This window comes from Argentina silus, assembly GCF_951799395.1.
Source record: "Argentina silus genome assembly, chromosome: 4".
Classification (NCBI taxonomy): Eukaryota; Metazoa; Chordata; class Actinopteri; order Argentiniformes; family Argentinidae; genus Argentina; species Argentina silus.
Genome location: NC_139658.1, coordinates 1,357,949 through 1,378,256, shown reverse-complemented (window position 1 = coordinate 1,378,256; position 20,308 = coordinate 1,357,949). Strand labels below are relative to the sequence as shown.

The 20,308-nt window shown below is 39.4% G+C and overlaps 3 protein-coding genes across 4 annotated transcripts in view; all 3 read right to left on the bottom strand.

The window, feature by feature from the left end:
• Window positions 1-749: 749 nt before the first annotated feature.
• On the bottom strand, window positions 750-4,956 carry LOC310802951 (N-acylethanolamine-hydrolyzing acid amidase-like). The gene is made up of 11 exons (XM_083667585.1): window positions 4,337-4,956; window positions 3,776-3,940; window positions 3,477-3,600; window positions 3,051-3,141; window positions 2,868-2,953; window positions 2,554-2,726; window positions 2,318-2,380; window positions 2,086-2,152; window positions 1,880-1,908; window positions 1,503-1,572; window positions 750-1,324 (listed from the first exon to the last, which is right to left on the bottom strand). Exons 1-11 carry the CDS (start codon window positions 4,507-4,509, stop codon window positions 1,268-1,270), a joined length of 1,098 nt encoding a protein of 365 aa, XP_083523711.1. The 5' UTR covers window positions 4,510-4,956; the 3' UTR covers window positions 750-1,267.
• Window positions 4,957-8,671: 3,715 nt separating this feature from the next.
• bhlhe40 (basic helix-loop-helix family, member e40) lies at window positions 8,672-12,767 on the bottom strand. 2 transcript variants are annotated; one of them, XM_083669142.1, is made up of 6 exons: window positions 12,492-12,767; window positions 12,071-12,183; window positions 11,890-11,953; window positions 11,607-11,714; window positions 11,016-11,139; window positions 8,672-10,807 (listed from the first exon to the last, which is right to left on the bottom strand). In XM_083669142.1, the coding sequence occupies exons 2-6, from the start codon at window positions 12,145-12,147 to the stop codon at window positions 9,981-9,983; spliced, it is 1,200 nt and encodes a 399-aa protein (XP_083525268.1). In that variant the 5' UTR covers window positions 12,148-12,183; window positions 12,492-12,767; the 3' UTR covers window positions 8,672-9,980. The 2 variants fall into 2 exon arrangements, with proteins under 2 accessions (XP_083525268.1, XP_083525267.1); XM_083669141.1 differs by lacking the exon at window positions 12,492-12,767 and having other exon boundaries at window positions 12,071-12,457.
• Window positions 12,768-15,472: 2,705 nt separating this feature from the next.
• The window catches only part of itpr1b (inositol 1,4,5-trisphosphate receptor, type 1b), a gene marked incomplete at its 5' end in the record, with an annotated part of 73,556 nt that continues 68,720 nt past the window's right edge, over window positions 15,473-20,308 (bottom strand). The window contains 2 exons of the mRNA XM_083668224.1: window positions 15,473-16,879; window positions 18,501-18,662. Coding sequence (XP_083524350.1) covers window positions 16,793-16,879; window positions 18,501-18,662 — 249 coding nt within the window. The 3' untranslated portion in view covers window positions 15,473-16,792. The remainder of the gene's footprint in view (window positions 16,880-18,500; window positions 18,663-20,308) is intronic.

Here is a 20,308-nt window from a genome sequence, read left to right as displayed (position 1 = left end):
CTGATACTGGCTTGGTGGCATTTTGCTATTGCTCACACTTATCCGAACCCGTCATTTTCCCACAAATTTGGAGTTGGCAATATTCATATAGAATAATCCCATATAATTTATTTTTTAAAATACAAATAAAACATAGGCCCATTCAGGCTGGAGCAATATGTTCTGTTGATTATGGACTGAAGTGCTTTGCAAATAACAATTGAAAGAAGTGCAAAACACGTAGGCTATGCATTATCCTGAAAATAAACGTATGAACAGTGCCTTTCAATACTGAAAGATGTCAAGGATTAATTTTATTGTATTTAGTCATCCATGTATCGTTTTATTGAAGTATATCATCCACAATATCTCTTACAAAAATAGTATCGCATTACTAGGGCCAATGACTACAACATAAATGTGTGACTTAGTCCAGAGCATAACGTGAGCAATTTTCAAGTAAAATTGTAATGTATAGACCAAGGCCACAAACAGCCATAATTGTGTACAACTTTGTTGCTAAAATGTTCGAATTCCATTAAACATTTCAAATTCCCATGATAATTCACTCATGTAATAACAGGCTCTTGCAGAAATCCCTGCTCTGCAAAGTCCGAACAACCACATGGTCCACAAATCTTCAGATTCACTAATATCTAGGGCAGGGGTTCTCAACCTTTTGCAAGCTGGGCCCCCCCAAAGCTGGTTCATTGCAGTTGGGGCCCCCCCTCCTCCCGGCGCCACCCCCCCCTTCCCGGCGCCACCCCCACTACACCACCTTGCATAGATAGATAGATAGATAGATAGATAGCCCTAGGCTAGGCTATTATTGTTAGGCCCACACTATTATTATTATTATTATTATTATCATCATCATCAGTAGCGGTAGGTAGGCCTATTATCATTACTAGGCTATTGTTATAATTGGCAGTAGCACCAGACTTCTAATGTGAGCTTGCAGGCATTATTATTATTATGAGTAGTGGTAGGCCTATTATCATTACTAGGCTATTGCTATATAATATATAGCAATTATATATTATATATTATATAGTAGCACTTACGTGACGTTGCGTCACAGGCTCAAAATACTACCCCCTGTATTGGTAGATTTGAAATGAAACTGTGTGGTTGATTTGTTTGTGTGTTATAATAGTCCAACCACTTGCATTTCGACATGGGGGGAATCTGTTGCATCTCCTTTGTAGGTCTACTAATAGCCAGTGAGTCTGTGATTTTTCGTGTTTTTTCTTTTCTTTTTTTTCTTTTTCCCCTCCCATCCTGTAGCCTACTCGCGCCCCCCCGGGAGAGTGTCCCACCGGTGAACCACTGTTCTAGGGCAACCCTTGAAAGAGAAAACAATAAACAGGAGGTTAATGAATGATTAACAGTCAAACAAATCATTGAATACAACAAATATGAAAAGATTATGAAAGAACAAGCCTACTGTAAATGATTCATTCAACAAGGTCATTGTTCATTGCATTGAGAAAAATTGGAGGTAACCCCAGTGGTTTTATTACCTGTGGTCTGACAATTGATTTGTATTTTTCAGGGGTGGCTGCACTCATTGTTGTTGTGTAAATAGTAATCCTGGGAAACAAGCACCAGAGACACATATCCACTGACACTTACTGTATATGAGACTTACAAATCATAATTATGGCAAATATAGACAATTGCCTACATTCCAGTATCACACCAAAACATGTTCAAAATGTTGACCACTATACTTTGAGAATGTAGTGTTGAAGTGTTTAACCATGCTGTTTTACAGGGCATTACTAACTGTGATACAACATGTAATTGCTGTGGTGAGACAAAGGGAAGTGTGTTAAACTCATGTGACATCTGATTCACATTTAAGGGAAACACTGAAATGAGAACATAACCTCCTTACCCGTTACATACTGGATACACTGACAAAACCTGAAAGACAAAATAACTTTAATATACTGTACAATTCAAAAGCAATTTATATGGAGAAATGCACTCATCCGTTTTCAATGAACATGAAGACCAATTACTAGACTGGGGTACAGTACAGTATAATGTCCTCAAACATAAACACTTATCCAAAATAGACATTAGACTTCATGTACTTGCTTGATAAAGTGTTTCCACATTGATATGATCTTGACCGGTAGCATTTAATGCTTTGTTGGCTGCATCTCTGAAAGGGACAAACAAAAATACATATTTTTGCTTTTATTCAAAGACAGCAAGTTACATAACCATATTACTTCTTTCTTTAGATTAAGAAGAGAAGAAGATAGGTACTTTATTGATCCCAAGGGGAAATTATTTTTTTTGCACAAAAAGAAAGTGAGACACTCGCCTTCGGTGATCCATTGTGGGAGGAGGAAGCCAGTGGTCAAAGTTTGTCTCCACTCTGTACCACCTACAGTAGGACAGGACACTATTATTTAGTCAACCATCCAAGAGAACAAACCAATGTTGACATTTAACATAAACTTACTTAATATTTGATATTGACCCTATACTGTACTACCCAGATTTTCTCTTTTTGAAATCCATGCACTCACTAAGGAAGAGAGACCCATTGTTGCCTACCCTCCATTTAAGGGATCCAATGGCCAGATATCAGCAGGGCCTTTCCTGTCCCTGGTAATAACTACTCCTTCACCAGCCCGAACTCCAGCAACGATGTAGTACACGCTTGTGATGATGGGGATTTTGGACAGTCGCATCACGGCATCCTGAAAGTTTGCCGCTTCCTCCAAAGTCTGACAGAAACAGGAAATGACAAGCCACAATAATTATTGGTGGTTATAGTTTAGTTTAGTATAGTTTAGTTATAGTTTAATTAGTTAATTTCTGTTGGAGAGGGATGATCTGCACACTTCAGATGTCTTTGTCATACTTGCCTCTCTCACCAGCCAGCTGACTGGAGATCTCTTCAGTAGGAAGGCAGAGACCACATTCTCCCACCATGCCCACCAGTGGTCCTGACCTGTTGACGACACAGACAATTGTTCAATGACTAATTCACACCCATATGAAAACTTGAGTCCACAGGCACTGGCCATTCAGGCAAGGGGTTTCCTTACCGCGTTGGTCTCCAGAGACTGTGAACTTGTTTGGGCTCTGTCCGGTCCATAGCCCAACATAGCCAGCAAAAGAGGTACCACGGTAAGCCACCTGGAGAAGTTTGCCGATTAGAATTAGTTTTGGTTGACCATTCTCCCCCATGAGGCAAATTACATTAGAGATTTACTACCCATTGGAGTCCTCTTGTAAGGGTTTCTCCATTTCTGTTGGGTGTCAAATAAAGATAATTTGTTGGCTCGTCCATTCTCCTGATTTCCCAGGTATCCATCTATTCCTGATTAAAGAGTAACCTTCTACAGAAGACTGGCCCTTAAACAATGTGGTTGTGAAACTCTGTGCTATGTTGCTGTGCCTGACAACGTCCCTTAGCCATGCCAATATTGAAATGATGACTACAGACTTGAACATTGAACTGTGCAACATACCTCTCCATTCTTGAAAAAGACAATGCTGACAGTGAGATTCCTAAGAACATCATGTGGGTAATCAAGGTTCCTGCCATGGTACACATGCCCACTTGTGTCCTGAGCTACAATACTAGTGCAAAACCTAGGATACAATAAGAGTGTGTTCAGCCATGGAAAATCATTGATATGGACAAAATCCCAAATTGATCAGTACAGTAATAATAAATAAAGGCAGTGGTCTGCTCTATTAAATTCTACATCCATATCCATTCCATAACTCAGAAAATAAACAGCATTGGAGGCCATCAATTACATACGCAGATATTTCATAAGCAAAGTTGAGAATGATGATATCTGCAAGGCTTGCTCCAAAGTGTGAGGCCATTCCGCGGATCTCCCCTGCGTAAGGCTGTGGGATGTACTTTTCCATGGCGTCCACAACCGGAATGACAGCAAGATGCACCCATTTTGGAACAGTGGTACTACAAACATAGAAAAACAAATGTACTTTAGGCTATACAACTTTATGAACATTCTAGCATTTTGTAAAAGCAGACTATGAAATGGCTTGATTACACAGCTACATAATGGCACTACCCTTTTTTTTTTATATAAGTGGTGGTCTAAACTTTCTCAAAAACGTACAGAAAAGTTAAATATTTATAATTCAATTTTCATTGGAAATGTTAATCTATCAAGTACAATCTGAATGAAACAATAAAATGAAATAGGTACAATGTAATTTAGGCCTATTACTTTTACACTCAAGAGTTTCCCCTGCCAATAGTAACCACTTAATTCAGTCAAATGATCAGCCTATGGGAAAAATAGACTATACTTGTGTAAGCCTTTTTGGCAAATTGAGTCGGTGTACTTACTCAATCACTTCAGCAGCTGCTTTCTTCAGGTAGTTGATGTCAAATACTTTCAGTAGTGGCGCCCATCGTTCCTCGGGGGGATCATCCAAGCTGATGTTGACCACAGGTGAAGCGAAGCCTAGTGCGTTACATGATCCAGCCAGACCGAGCAGGAACAGTACGGACAACATCATCAACCTTTTCACCACTGCCAGTTTTTCTCAGCTCAATGGAGAAATGGGCATTCATGGAGCGCGTTTGACCGCATCAGTTTTGAGCAAACACAGATCAATGCTGATCAGTGCCTTCCAATAGCTGTTGCATGATTGGGATACAGTCTGTCCGTCTTCCTCCAAAATTTCGACAGCTTGAGAGTCACGAGATCGAAGCTCACGCAGGTTTTAAAGCAAGGCGCTGTGCAGCCCCAATCACATCTCACCGACTACATGGAGCAGCAAGCCTTCATTGTGGGACGCACATTTCATGACCAATCAGGAATGTTTTCTTGACATGTGTACCTGAATCAGAAAAAAGCCTAATATGCCGTGATGTGTAGACTGTAGAAGGGTATGGTATTTGAAAGACGGGTTAATTTTTAAGTCAAACAAGCGCATGTTGTTGCAACTTCCCCATTACTTCCGTTGTTTTTCTTAAAGAGGGAGTTAAGCAATAGGGTGTAACTGCAGACCGCAGTTCGAGGCGTTTCTTGATATGGGCGTTCCTTGATATCAGGAAACAGACATCGATGCTCGCCATTGGTCATTAACTTCAATTAAAAATAATAACTTTTATGCAGCAATGGATTAAGTGCACAGTACCATAAACGCTGGTACGTTAGTCAGTATCAATTAGTTATCTAACATTACAGCTTCCAAGTTCAAATTATAGGTATCTAATTATGTTGACTTCAAATAGATAAATAATTGGATAACTAAACTGGTTGATTTGTGAAAAGCTTTTAGAAGAAACAAAGATAATATAAGGTGCTTTTGTGGAAAAAAAAAGGTACCGACATTGTCGAAATCTTGCTGCCTGCTTTTCTTCCACAAAAAAAAACACATGCACTTACAAGAAACGGCCACGCCCGAATGGCGAGCATCAATGGGCGTTTCGTGATATCAAGGTACGCCCATATCAAGAAAAGCCCCGAATTGCGGTCTGCAGTTACACCCGTTTACATCTCGCGTTTACAGCAAATCACCGGATCATGGCAGAAGTATTTACAGTTTGTCATTTTGTAGGCAGTTTGTCATTTTGTAGGCTACTTGTGCGCACTATCAGGGCAACTAAACGGTCTTCTCACCGTCTTTATAAAAAGGTTCAATAGGACTCTTTTGTAGTTTCTAACAACTTTAAAATGCAGCTCATGACCGATTAGACCTACAATCAATAGCAGCATGATAAGTGCCTGTTAGTATTGTTACTAATACTATTAGCATTGCAGATCTTGAATGCCCAATCAGCGATGGGTTGTCTCCTAGATTATACAGACATGGATTTTATTTTGAAATGCGAGTACAGTACATTTTTTAGCAGAGATTTTTTATTTTAAAATGGAGTCTTCTTAGAGTGGACTGGGTCAAGATGTTACTCTGGAAGTTATTTGTATTTCAGAATACATATTCCATCTTGCATTGCCATAGCCTATTATTCTACCATAAATATGATTCTATATTTGCGTTATATGCTATACTCCTTCTAGAAGTGTGCACTCATTTACTAGATTAATAAGCATTTGATTATAAGCATGTGCTAGAGCAGGTATAGGCTAGAGAGAGTTTCCACTATTTCTTTAATCAATCCATTGCTTATACTGTAAATCCATTGGACGACGACGACGACGAATAGGCCTATGTGCACATTTCAAGGAGGAACTATGAAAAGGCGTCCATGCTTTCATGCGTTTCCTACGAAGTGTAAGGTCGATCAATCTTGTAGGCATAATGTTTCACCACACGATGGCGCGTTAGTACTGCGATTAGGAACATTTATGATTGATGATTTTTTTACAGACCTATCCAGAATCCTGTTTATCATGCGTAAGCATATACATTGTCTATGCGCCGTCGCAGACCTGTTGATACAAGCAGATGTTATGCAAACAGGTAAGACTTGGTCAGTACAGACCGAGATCACAAAACGGTGTCTTATATAACGCCTCCAACACATAAACTGAATTTGGTAAGATTACTTTTAGCTATCCTGCCCTATCAAAAGTACTTGAAACTTTTTATTGTGATTAATGATTTTATATCCCAGATTGGATGGCTGTTTACCATGGAGTGCATATACTTTGAACCATTCCTAATCAGGAAGCCAGCTCTTTAAAGTTTTTACCAAGCAATTGATATAATGTGTCATTGTGTCTTTTGTTGTCTATATAACTTTGTGCTGCCTTCTTGGCCAGGGCTCACTTGAAAGAGATGAAGGCTTTAAAAAGGCTTATTTCTGATCTGTGCGTACAGTGCCTTTGGAAAGTATTCAGGCCCCTTCACTTTTTCCACATTTTAACCCTAACCCTAACCCAAACCCTAACCCTAACCCTAATGCCATCTTAACGCAAGGATAATAGTTCATGTAATTTTGGAATTAATATCTTTCTTTTTATAGGGTGTCTGATTTGCATAGGAATCAATTACACACTGTGTGGATCAGGTTGTCAATACAAACTGCAAATGGAGAGGAACAGAACTGGTCAGGAATGCGACCCTGAGGCCTGGGGAGACGTACAAAAATCGACAAAGTTGAATGGTGGAGAGGAAAAAGTCGATGGGACAACATCATCTCAGTCACTCTACAAAATTGGTCTATAGCCAAGTGGCCAAAAAGAATCCCTTAATGGAAAATAATTTCATATCCACAATTGTGTTTGCAACAATGAATTCAAGTGATACAGCAAAGAAAGTGACTGGAAATGTGTTTATTTGGTTTTACTACAAAGCATTAAGTTTAGTGCAAATCCAATACATTTAATGCAGTTTCTGCACCATCTCTCGTGTGAAAAATAGTGGTAGCTGCATCAAATATATGGGTAAGTTTGTCACCGGCAGGGACTGGGGAGTTTGTCAGGATCAAGAGAAAATTATGAAATTTGCTGAGTTGGTAGTGACATCCTAATCCACAGTGTGTAATTGATTCCTGTGAAAATCAGAGACCCTATATAAACAAATTCCAAAATTACATTAACTATTATCCTTGCATTAAGATGGACTCAATTCAACTTGTTGAGTGATTTGTTGATGACATTTTTGCATTTTAGCTAATTTTAAGAGTGTCATAGCGAAGGGTCTGAATACTTATGTACATGAGGTATTTCTGTATTTAAATTTTAGTACATTTACTGACATTTCAAAAAATGTGTTTTCGCTTTGTCATTCTGGGGTATTGTGTGTGGAGTGATGGCAAATTATTTTAATTTCATCAATTTTAAATTGAGTCTATAACACAACAAAATGTGGAAAAAGTGAAGGGGTCTTAATACTTTCCGAAGGCACTGTATATCTTGCTTGACCAATACGGGTATAGGTTGGGACAGGTAGCCGTAGTATATATTTTTGTAGCCCTATCCAATAATATAGACCCTAACGGTGGCAATTGCGATCGTGGCATACGCGCGCAGATTGCAGCGCACGGGTGATATAGGGATAAGACAGCCGGTTGACATGTTCTCGAACAGCTGAGCGCCCTCTTATTCATAGGCTATGAAAAACCTGACCAATCAGCTGCGGCGCGAGAAAAACTGTGTGGCCAAACATGTGAGGCAAGCATGCTTCATGTTCACGGCACTGGCGCGCCTCAACTGGGGATCTCGTAATAAACGTTATGTCGGGACAGGTATTTCACTATTCAAATTATGACCAACCATAGATTGTGGCGACTAACACATATTATGTTCTTATGTTTTCAGTAACGAACATCAAAGTCAAGGGAAAGCCCATTACGTTGCTCAAAGTATATATTTTGGGTCATGTTTCTTATCTTACACTTTTTGACATCTGATATTCAATCTACATCTGTTTTCTACACGTAAATGGCACTAAATGTCAATAATTAATCAGTAACTATATGGTGAAGACTAGGCCTGTTTATCATTAGCAACAAGTTTCAATTTCTATTTATACCCATGATTCAATTAATGTAAAATCCTTCAAAGAAATGTGTCTGAGCCTGGGGTGTTGGTAACATTGATACCTGTTTTTAAATCCAAGTGTATGTCCTCTTGATTTACACAGGCACTTATTTGTTATGTAAGTGTTATGCAAGGTGTGTGTTGTTGAGGAGATGAGGAGAAGTCCAGCTTGCTTTGCGCATAACATGCTAAAGCTCTCTTCTGTACCATTGAAATACAAACACTAATTTCCACAGGAAAAAAGCTTTATTAATATGTTTTTAAATGTATGTCAACAATACTTTTATAGACAAAATATGTACAACAAGCAACCTTCTGTTAGGTCCCAAAATAAAAAAAATCCCAAGTACCTCCTCCGATACAAAACTAATATTTTGTTTAAAGATACATTCACTCTCCTCTCTTTTCCACTGACTCAAGAATTAATACAAATACATTTAGATATCCGTCATCATTTTGTCTGCTTTAAAAGAGTAAAGGCAACAGCATGAACTAAGATCAGGCTTAACTTGACCAGAAATTAATGAGCATGATGTAAATCAGGTCTAGCACAATGCTATGTACACATTCTCTTGGCATACAACAAATGGCCACCTAAAACTTCCTCTAGTTGCAATGCAAATACACTCTGTGGGTCATATATCAAAAATAGAGATGTACAAGTAGTATAAACAAAATAATTACAAGACATTACTTCACAAGAACTCCAACTACTTGCCAAATGGTAATGAGTTAACTCAAATGAAACTCAAATCTTAAAATGCATGTACAATTGCATCACTCTTCTATTTACATGAGTGACACATATCAGGTGTTGTGACAATACCCTCACTTGTTTAAAGAATACAAATCAGGGGAGTCCATTTATCTGCAAGGTAGTTGGTGGGTGAAGAGGGAGAAATGGATTTTGTGATAACTTTGGTTTACATAAACCAGACACTTATTTGGTTGCATTCTAGTCTAAAGGTCTGTCTGTTGCAGTTCAAGGAGCTACAGATGCTTAAAAAAAACGTAGATCCTCCAGGTCTACAGCATGTGGAAACTCAAGCAGCATCTACAGGGGTTTTGTTCAATGTTTACATTCATTACAAACAGGTGTGTGTGCAAAGGGCAGGTCCGAATGGTTGGGGGCTGTCTGTGCATCACATTCTGGGTTTACCTCTGACATTCAACACAAGTGCAGAGAAGCCATCCCCAGTAAATCCCACTCTCAAGCACTTTTGTCATGTCCTTGTATTGACCATCTTCACAGTATCTCAGAGCTATGCAACAGGTCATCTCTGAGCCTCCATATGGAGGCTTGTGGATATTTGCAGGTCCCACTCAGTGTACAGGTGCTGGCGATGGAGGATGGTGGCCACTGGGTTTGGGTGTGTGAGTCACTGTTTAATCTCAAGGGAGAGTGGGGCTGAAGGGTGGAACAGCTGCTGCTGTCGCTGAGGGAGAGATCCCGGTGCTCTTGTCTTTGCTTTCCACCAAGCCATCCATTCAAACATCAAACATTCAGAGAGCTGGGTAAAGTAACACAACAGTTTATTAGTCTTTGGTTTCCAAGTTCATGGGAGAGACTTGCTTTAAAGCTTGTAGGAGGGCTGATGAGTCCATGTGTGTCTGATGGGGTACCGGGGAGCCTGCCCTGGGAGACATGACCAGGGATTGGGGTAGTTTCTCTGGAGACATGCTGACTGCAGAGCCACTCATTCCTTGGTACATCATGGGCATACCCCCAGCGTACCAGCACGTTGCTGCAGCCGAATGGGGGAGGAGGTAGAAGGGCATGCAGAGTTGGGGCTGGTGGGGGGAGAAGCCCATGTAGCTGACATGGCCGCCAACCACATGACCTGAGAGTGACTCGTCCTCTGAGGAGTCAGCTCTTAACCTCTTGGCTTGGGGCTCATCACCCTCCTGCTTGATGGCACCTGCCATCCTCTCAGCCAGAGCGTACTTCAACTCCCCCTCCTTGCCGTAGTAGCTAGGGCGCTGGGCTTTGGAGTCCCTTTTCTCATGTTCCCCCCCATAGCCGCTGTCAGTGTCTGTGTCACTACCACTCTGCTCCCCGTTACCGTGGGGGTAAGTCCTTTGAATGACGGGCACACAGTTCTTGGCGTGACCCTCCATGCTCTTAGGTTGCTGCCCGACGGGCTTCTCTGGGGCATTGTGGGCAGGTTCTTCCGCCCGCGGGCTGGGTGGACTCTGGAGCACCTCAGATGCTACTTTGTGGAGGTGGTTGATCATGTGGGAAGGGGTCAGGTCTCTGCTGTTCTCCTGGTCAGCCAGGTACTGGAGGACCTCCTTGGCACATAGGTGGAAACCAGAGCGGAACATCTCCTCACTGCTCTCTGAGCTAACACTGCTCTGATCACCTGCAGGACACAAAGGACAGGTTAATCTTAATATAGCTTTTAGCAATCAAACATGATTATTTTCTTGATAGTTAAGTTAATATTTTAGTTTCAGAGATGCCTCAATGGCTTGATTTGCTGATAATCAACACACTATACTATGCTATGGGAAAATAGGGTGTTACCCGTATCATAGTTAAACAGTGTATGGCGATGTTATCAAACGTACTTATTTGCATGCCATTCTGTAATGCAATGATTTTTTGCTGCTGTTGTTCAAGGAGAGTGCTCAGGGTTTTCACATGCTTGAGGGTGAGTTCCAACACCACTGCTTTCTCCAAATGGCCCAGAGTCTGAAACAGGAAGATCTTCAATAAGCATGTTGATTTTTCTTATGTAACACATTCAGCAGCTGAACAGAGGAGAAGCCTCCATAGGAAGCCAAGCATGCTGCACACACCAATATTTAAATACAATGCAATAATAGGTTGAATACTAATATATTTGGTGAAAATGATAAAGTTTCCAGTGTAAAAGTGTTGACAGTAAAAATGGCTTAATTTCGCAAACTTTAAAATCCAGGCACATTTCTGATAACTTAATTATTATGTATTGTGGTAATTGTAAACAACTTAATGTACTTATGAATAAACAATAAATAATATGTTAAACATTTTATCATAAGCTATACATTGTTTACATTCAGTCTTATTAAACGAGGTATACTATCAAATTTAAACAACCAGGTGGCGCTTTAGACCTTTTATTTTGCAAAAAGATATCGCTGATTCTACATGCATATATCAATGAAATAACTCACTGTAAGTTTGAGATGTTCTGGTAATAAATCCTTCAATTGGGCAATGCATTCGTTTATTCTGTCACGTCTTTTCTTCTCAATCAATCGGTGTGGTAACTTGTTTGTCTCCTGTGATGAAGAATGTACAATGTTTTTATTTATTTAGAAAAACAAATACATGTGTTCAATAGAGAAATTTGAAATAAAGATCGAAATGTCTACCAAAATAGACCACATAAACATTTTATTTCTAAGTAATAGAGGGAGTGTTGAAAACAAGTACCATAAAAAAACTGCAGTTTACCTTACTGTCCTCCCCGCGCTTCATGCCCCTTCGGGATTTGTACACGTACATAGGGAAGTCCATTCTACAGAATAAAGACAATATTGATAATAATTAATACTTATAACATTCTCTTATTTACACAATTAAACTACCTTAAAAAAAAAAAAAAAAAAAAAAAGCCACGTTTTTGACAACTTACGCCTGCATGTCAGCTATCTCCAACGATGGGTGTTTGGTCATGCAAGGAGGAGGTTGCGCACTTGTAATCCTCTCCATTTCGTTTTTTTGAAATCCGTATGTCTCCAAATGATCCTTAGAAATAGGCTTCTTTAGTGGAATTTCAATAGTCTACTCAGCAAAATGTGTCCTCTTAAAGAAATATGTTTATTACGAATATGCTATTATTTTTGCTCTTCTGTTCAATGTTGAACATTTACTTTTTCTATGTATATTATCTTGTATATAGAACGGCAGTCAACGTGATGTTGTCACACTGCTATCCAAGCTCGGCAATAGTTGTGAAGCTGCACTCCCGGGTAAATGTGTGAGAGAGAGGCGGTATGGACTACGTGTTAAATAAACCCTGTGACTACAGACACGTCTCTCGGTTGGAGACTGACCTGCCTCCGTCACATGAGCCTCACGTGTCGGACGGTGCTTTCAACCCATCTGGAGTACAACCCATTTTCTGTAGTTAAGGAGGATCTGCACGAGACTGGCCCTCCCCCTCACTGAAGCGGGCTGTGTCCCGTGTACCACCATGCTCCAGCTACTAGCACATAAAACAACTCAAGGCGGAACGTGCAAATCGACCATGTTTACTAGACAGAAAGTAGGGCAGAGTTCTTCAACACATGCATATAAACCCGCAATATAGGCTACATGAATGACAGGTGGCCCATTAAAATAATGGTTTAGTAAAGCGAAACGCAGAGAAAATAAAACCTATATTATCAATGTTTGCAATTTACTATTTTATGACACACAAAAACGACAACACTTTTTTATTTTCACTGTTTGTATTTAGCCCCGACATTTTTATTAAGAGTATTCACAGCCTATAATTTAAATGCCACATTATAAAAAGAACCACGCTCTAGGGCAGATCCGACATAAATAAGAATGCTAATTTACTTATTTACAATAATTTGCAGCTAGGGCTGAAGTAAGACTAGATAGGGGTGGAGCGTGCTCAACTCTTGTTTTCTTTGTACAAGAAATAAAGCCATGAAGTAATCCCATAATAAGAAAAGGCCAACACTAGCTAGTTTCAAAATAGGTTTCATTTGAACACTTTATTAGGAACACTATACTAATACTGGGGAGGGCCTCCCTTTGCTCTCAAAACAGCCTAAATTCTTCGTGGCATTGATTTCACAAGATGTTGGAAACATTTCTTTGAGATTCTGGTCCATGATGACATGATTGCATCACGCAATTCCTGCAGATTTTTCAGGTCTACGTTCAAGCTGTGAATGTTCCGTTCTACCATATCCCAAAGGTGTTCTATTGGATGTGACTAGGAAGAACACTGAACTCATTGTCATGTTCATGAAACCAGTTTGAGACGTTCCAGCATTATTATGCTGGAAATAGCCATTAGAAGATGGATACATTGTGACCATGAAGGGGTGCACATGATCAGCAACAATACTCAAATAGGCTGTGGCATTCAAGTGATGATTGATGGTATTACCGGGCCCAAAGTGTGCCAAAAAAACATTCCCCACACCATTACACCACATCCACCATGAGAAGGTGTACAGGTGTTCCTAATAAAGTGTTAGGTGAGTGTATATAAGCAATAGCTTCAAAGTCAAAATATGATCACCATCTTTTCATCATGATATAAGCAACATAACTCATTTTTTTTAATGTAATAATAGTGAGTGTGTAAATTCAGGTGTGAAACTGTAGCATTATTGAGATCCCTAGGCATAGATCATGCCAAATAGCCTTACAGCCTATCAAACTAAACACAAGAGAGGAATTCTATGGTGTGTACAGTATCAGATTTATGTTATTTTTCTGCGCTCTTGCTTGCTCAGATGTGTCAAAAGGCTCAGAGTGGACACTGTCATTTCATACATACTGTACCCATTTGTCTCTACACGTGCACCTGCGGAGGGATGAGTCTGTTGATGTTGCTGATCGGTTTGTTGTTGCCGGCTGCTCTGAGCTGTCACGTTGAGCTCCTCATGGCAAGCGAACCGAGGAGCATATCCTTGCCACTGACGTCACCCACTCTGGCCACACACGCCGATGTCCCCTCCAGTAAAGACGGCGGCCACTCTCATGCCCGGCCAGCTAATTATAAATACAGTAGGCTATAGTAATTCGTGCAGATTCGTTTGTAGGCTACAAAGCCTATTCTTTTTTAACAGGTAATTGTGCAGCCAATTCCAGCAAGTCAACGATGTCGATCAGATATGCCGTATTCATAAATGTAATATTTCATGGCAATTGATGGCTATTCACTTGCCACAGATCGATTAGAATGTACAATCAATTTATCTATTCGTATTAGTACACTTGGTATGCGGGGAACTCTGCAGGAAAGTCCCTTGACGCGCCGTTTTAATTTGATCCAATTACCCCAATTACCCCTAGTACTCTGGTTTGTGGTAGACTTGTTGATGTTTGTAGACTTCAGACACACCAAGGCAATTTCTTCAGCATTCATTTATCATCTCCGAATAACTAAATAGTCAACCTGAGATTGAGAGAAAGATGTATAAAACACTTACTTTCACTTTTGAATTTGACCTGCATGTAGCCATGCCTACATCATACTGTTTAAATTAAACACATTATGGACATATTATTATTATTTACTATTTATGACTGTCAAACTTTGTGGCACTGGTTTTGTAATTGCAGAATAATGGAGCTGAGTGATATTTATAAAACTGTTCCCACTGGAGTAATAACAAAAATGCTCACCTCCTTTACATTACTAAACAACTACTTTGTTCAAATGTCATACAATGTTGTCACTAGAATAATACAGGATTACAATAGACTACAGGTATAAGCAACAATTCTCACCCTTCTGACCTTTGCAGCTGGATGTTTAATTAACACATTCAAGACCTATAGTAACTGATTATCAACTTAGTTAAGTGCCTATATAATATATTTAAACTTACTAATGCAGCCTGTATGATCGTTGTGAAGGCATGTTGTTCTATTCATCCACCTCCTGTATGTTGGGGTACACAACCTCTTAATTTCTGTGATGAAGTTGATTATTACCAACATTTTGAGCGATGCACTCATTGGCCTCTATAGACAACACTAACAATATTGGCAACGTTTAAGTTTAACGATTACAATCTGCCCTATTGTTATTCAGTTCCAGTGAATATTTAGAAGAAATGGCGATTTCAGATCTGAAACTGAAACCAGGGGGACAAAATAGCCACGTATGATAGCAGGTGCAATGACATAAAAAAAGATGTAGACAGCATCTGTCTTAGCCAAAACAAACAGAAAAATAGTCTGTGCTGTGGCCAAGTGCTATGTTGTACCAAGAGTAAATGCTGCATGTAAAGTAGAATTACATTCATTTTATTAAATAATTCTACATTCATTTACAATTCTGACAGTAATTAAATCTTTTAAATTAGCCATTTGAACATTCAATTTCAGTAACACTGCTTTTAAATTCCATATCACCTTTTTGCGAAATGTAGGTCCTATACAAAAACAATGACTTAAGCAACATACTGTATTGTACATGTTTAAAAAAAAAAGAAAAAAAAAAAGGGGAAAACACCAAAACATTGAGGACACAACGTCTGTGCTGACCGATAAAACATAGAAAACGACAGTGGCTTTGTCACAAGTGGTAAATCAGTGCCCACTATCAAAAAGACAATGCTTACAACAGGCACAAATGATATCTACTGTATCTATCTCTAATACACAAAGAGAGATTGGGTCAATAAATGCTAATATATTTAGTGCAATGCATGTAGAAATATTCCTGGTCAAATCAAAATACCATGATGATGATAACAATTTTGAACAAATTAGATGCGTTTGGATGCAAAGAAAGTGTCCTAAAACTTTTAAATCCCAGTTTTATAAGAAAGTAAATATCATAAAATAAGTTAACAACACATTGAGATAGGACACAATTTGCAGAGAGAAAAAAGAAAACAATACCTATATCTTGCCCTCAGACTATATTTTACAGCATCTCCATTAAGCACTTTTAAGACTTAAATTGTTACATTTTGAAATAAATAAAACATGTAAAATCTGGAAGGTTTAACACATGTAACTTCATCTGTCCAACTCCTATTCTACATTTCCTTATGTAAAGTCTAACAACAGGTCCCTATTTTACCTGAAGCAAAAATGAAAAAGCTACCATTTTGAAAATGTTTACTGTCCCTATCAAGACATTACTTAAAGAACTTAAATCCACACACCAAGGAGGTTGCATATTTAAGTATTGATATTGCACAAGATACAAAAATAAGACATTAAATACTGCTTGCTATACCAATAGTAAATACAAAAAGATGTTTAATTCCATGTACTGTATGTCAGTGCCATCTTCCTGTCCTGTACAAGTTTCAAGTTAACCCAGTAAAGGCCATGTAACAAGAATTCACTTTCATTTCTACATACTGTAGAAAACATTTGGCACATATCCCAACTGGACTGGGAAAAGGTTGTTTTTGTTTTGAGTTATACCTTTGTGGGCTAACCTACAGTACATATCATACTTACGACTAGCTATTTCAGTGTGTTCCCTACTGTTACTGTACGTTTCACACTCACACTCAGTAGTTAGCTACAGGTTATATGCGGGACCACTAAGTGAAGACTCTACACTCTGTTCCCTAGTATGTAAATACAAAGCAGGTGTTTAAGTCCTTCCAGGTGGCAGGGTAGGAGGGGGCTCGCCTCACGCAGGCTGCTGTGGATTGACATTCATGTGCTGAGGATGTCCCAAGAGTCCAATCCTCTGTTTCTGTTTCCTCTGCTCTGTCATCTACAGGAGAAAACACAGGACAGACACTTTGTTATTGGTATCTTGGGCCACACAAGTCATTTCCTGTATCTGTAGCTCCACCTATGGACTTCAGATGGTCTGTGCCAGCTGACCTGGAGTGGCCTGAGGTGTTGCTTCTGTTCCTTGTTTAGACAAAAGTAGACCAACCATGTCTGCAAGTTCTGCACGGTACTGAACTGAGAATAGAGATTTCAATCAAGGTTTTCAGGGTTTCATGTATCCTCCCACCTGCTCAGAATGTCATCTCCTCTTAACACAAGCCACAGTAAACAAACAACCAATAACGAAACCCTATCAATAAATTTCAATTTTCAAGCCAAGTTCAGAGTCATTATGAAAGATGTAAACCTTTGTCAACATTTTGTTTTTGTTCGACGTATTAAAACATTAAACTAGGTTGTCTTTCTGCATGCAAACATACTGTGTACTCTACTTAGAGCAAGAAAAAAAATCCCCCTTGGAAAAAATTATGTTGAGGTCATGAGATGAGTATTATAATGGAAATAATTATCCTGTAGATGGAGGGAAGTGCTAGAAAGAGCAGCATTATAGTTTTTTTCTGACAGAGAAGGGGTGGTCACTGCTTAAAATCAGATACAACTCTTATTTGTACCACTGAAAACGAATTAAGTCAATTTTCTTTGGAATGGTGTAACAGAGGGGCTCTTGTGTTGCCCAGTTGTTTGTTGAACAATTTTCTTGTTTGTGCCCCACTTTTGAGTGTCATGGAGCACACTCAAGACCCTTATGTGAAACTGCCCTGACTTCTGGGAAATTCAGAGCAAAACGATAAAATGAAAGAGAATGTTTGGTCGATCAGTCTGCCGGCAAATCTCTACATTTATTTTCAGTTTATACCTAAGAGAGAAAGATGCGTCAGCAAAGTTAGTAACAGCATCAAATTCAAACATTAATTTAATCATCAATAGAATAAAAAGCGGTGGATTAATCTACAGTATGTGTCCTCCAAACCTTTGGCCACACAACAACCATTTCCTTCTGTCTGGGGCAAAGTGTCTAGATAACACACCCGCTTCCTCATAGACACTTCTCATTTTCTCACTTAGTCCACTTTTGTATGTTATTTTTGTACAGTGTGCAGCTTGTGATGAAGCCTCTTAGTAACAATAGATTATATTCAAAGCAAAATTGACAAAAAAAAAGGTATGATAATTGGAAAAAAAGAGAAAAAAAAGAAAATAATTGTTGCCATCATCCTCATCATTGTGATTCTTTATTCTTGCCATGAGCGTGTACAATCTGTACAGAGATATACTGCACAAAAGGTGTCGGTACTCTCGTTTTGACAAGGATGTCCACAATACAGTACGAGCAAACTCATTGTGGAACAAATCCTTCCCTAATGACGCAAATAAGATCAGGTTTAAGGCCACATGAGCTGTGTTGTGAACTATGACTCACTGCCTTCTGCTTTCAGAAAGCTCTACATCTAAAGGGCAAAGAGATGCAACCAAACAGACCAAAAGCTACAAGAAATAAAAATGTCATATTCATTAACGAGTCAATTTTCTTAAAGTATTCATATTTTCATAATTAAACACGGACCCACATCTGGCCACGTCGCCAATGGCTGACTCACCTGCTCTTTGAGCTCTGTCAGTTGGCCAGAGAGGTTGGAAACCAGCTTCATGGTGCAATCCAGTTTCTCCTGCAGGCTCCTGATCTCGTTCTGCTCCCCGTCTGCATCACTACTGACCAGGGACATGGCCCGCATCCGTGGAAACCAGTCCAGGTTGTTCTCCTGTTGAGCAGAGTGACGGCCAATCATGATCAGTCAAAGCATGATATAAACATAATGGTGTTCATATTAAACAATTGTTTAATCATCATTAAATCTCACATTCAGAATTCATTTAAAGCATTGAAAATAAAACTGTTACCTTTTTTTTTAATATCATATCATCATATATCATATTACTCTCTTCATCATATATCTTATTTGTGATTTAGTTTAGTTCATTTTCAGCAAGCACTTGTGTTACTTAATTTTCATTTTGTTACATTTTAATTTGATTTCTCCAATAACATGCTTATTTCCGTCAATTCCATGGACAAAGCCTTACACATTAGTTTAACTCAGAATGACATCAAATGTGTTAGCTAGTAGCTACTGCTCCACTTGGCAGTCCAATGCCTCTTGTGTTTGTCAGAAATAAATCCCTCTTTGTTTCTTTGTGTATGTGTGCATTGATATCAAGCCTATTCTCTCAAAACTATCCTAGAGGCTTTCCAAATCAAAATCACATGGGGGGGGGGGTCAATCTCACAAACACCACTTGCTTCAAACAAATATTCAGCATCTCTCTATGCATGGTCACATTATACACAGAAACAGTTTGTCTAATCCTTTACCCTGTTAGACATGTGAGGGCCAAACAGAGGGCATGGCCGTTTACAGAGAACTGACAGAGTGAGATATCCAGATGAGGTGAAGTTCCTCATTTAGTTTATGTATGCATCGCCTTGCATGCAAACTGCCTTTGTGGTGGCAAACTGTAGTTAAACACAACACAACTAAAGCTGTACTTTGGGAGTGGCTAAAATAGTCAATGCCAACAGAGTCAAGTAGCTAACCCTTTTCACAACATGGTCATTGAAGACCATCAGAGGCATGGAAATGTCTATTCAACCCAAAGCCGATACATACAGTAGTGATGTGGCCATAAACATAGGCAGCAGATGATCTTGCTCTAAATTGCCATGCAAAATGTACAATTAACAATTCTGGGCCATGTTACTTCAGGTCTCAACATTATTACTTTGACAACTAAATATTTGAGGAAAGAAAACACTGATGACACAGAAAGGAAATTCTATGTGGTCGTTCTCCGTATTTGTCAATAAACATGCAGAGCTTTTTGGTTCCTCACAAGTGCACCCTTCTGTGTAAACTCACATACAGTGTAGACTAAATACAATGCTATTGCTGTAAATCAATCAATAGCTCTAAATAATTGATGACCTGCCCTAATCTGCTTTGTCACAGTCGAATCACATGTATAGGTTGACCCAGTGATGCTGTATGAGGTCTGAGCTTACAGTGTGACCTAGGGAGAGGGGAGTGACTGTCACTTCAAAGCCAATCAGCTGGTGAAAGGGTTGATGCGTTCATCCAGGCGAACAGCCAAAGGGCACTCCGCTGCATTCTTTCAACCCTCCATCTCCACCAGCACTGGGCCACCACATACCAATGTTATTGTGTACTGTCTGAACCTGCCCTCAAACAAGCCAGGGCCATGTGAATGGCTCTGTCTGGAGTTCCCTTCAACACAAACACACACATACACACCAACAAAACAATCCCTCCCGAATACATGTGCACTCCCTCACCCCAACTAATGCACACTACGATAGCAATGGCTACTCTCCTACCAATTCACTACAGAT

Bases quoted from the DNA above. Each gene is read 5' to 3' on its own strand.
- LOC310802951 (XM_083667585.1), bottom strand. From the start codon at position 4,509: ATGATGTTGTCCGTACTGTTCCTGCTCGGTCTGGCTGGATCATGTAAC. The intron at 3,142-3,476 runs GTATGTTGCACA...AAACTTCTCCAG, and splicing joins TCTTTTTCAAGAATGGAGAG to GTGGCTTACCGTGGTACCTC. The intron at 1,909-2,085 runs GCAAGTACATGA...TTTGTCTTTCAG, and splicing joins ATGTGGAAACACTTTATCAA to GTTTTGTCAGTGTATCCAGT.
- bhlhe40 (XM_083669142.1), bottom strand. From the start codon at position 12,147: ATGGAGAGGATTACAAGTGCGCAACCTCCTCCTTGCATGACCAAACAC. The intron at 11,140-11,606 runs GTGAGTTATTTC...TTCCTGTTTCAG, and splicing joins CAGAACATCTCAAACTTACA to ACTCTGGGCCATTTGGAGAA. The intron at 10,808-11,015 runs GTACGTTTGATA...TGTGTCCTGCAG, and splicing joins ACAGAATGGCATGCAAATAA to GTGATCAGAGCAGTGTTAGC.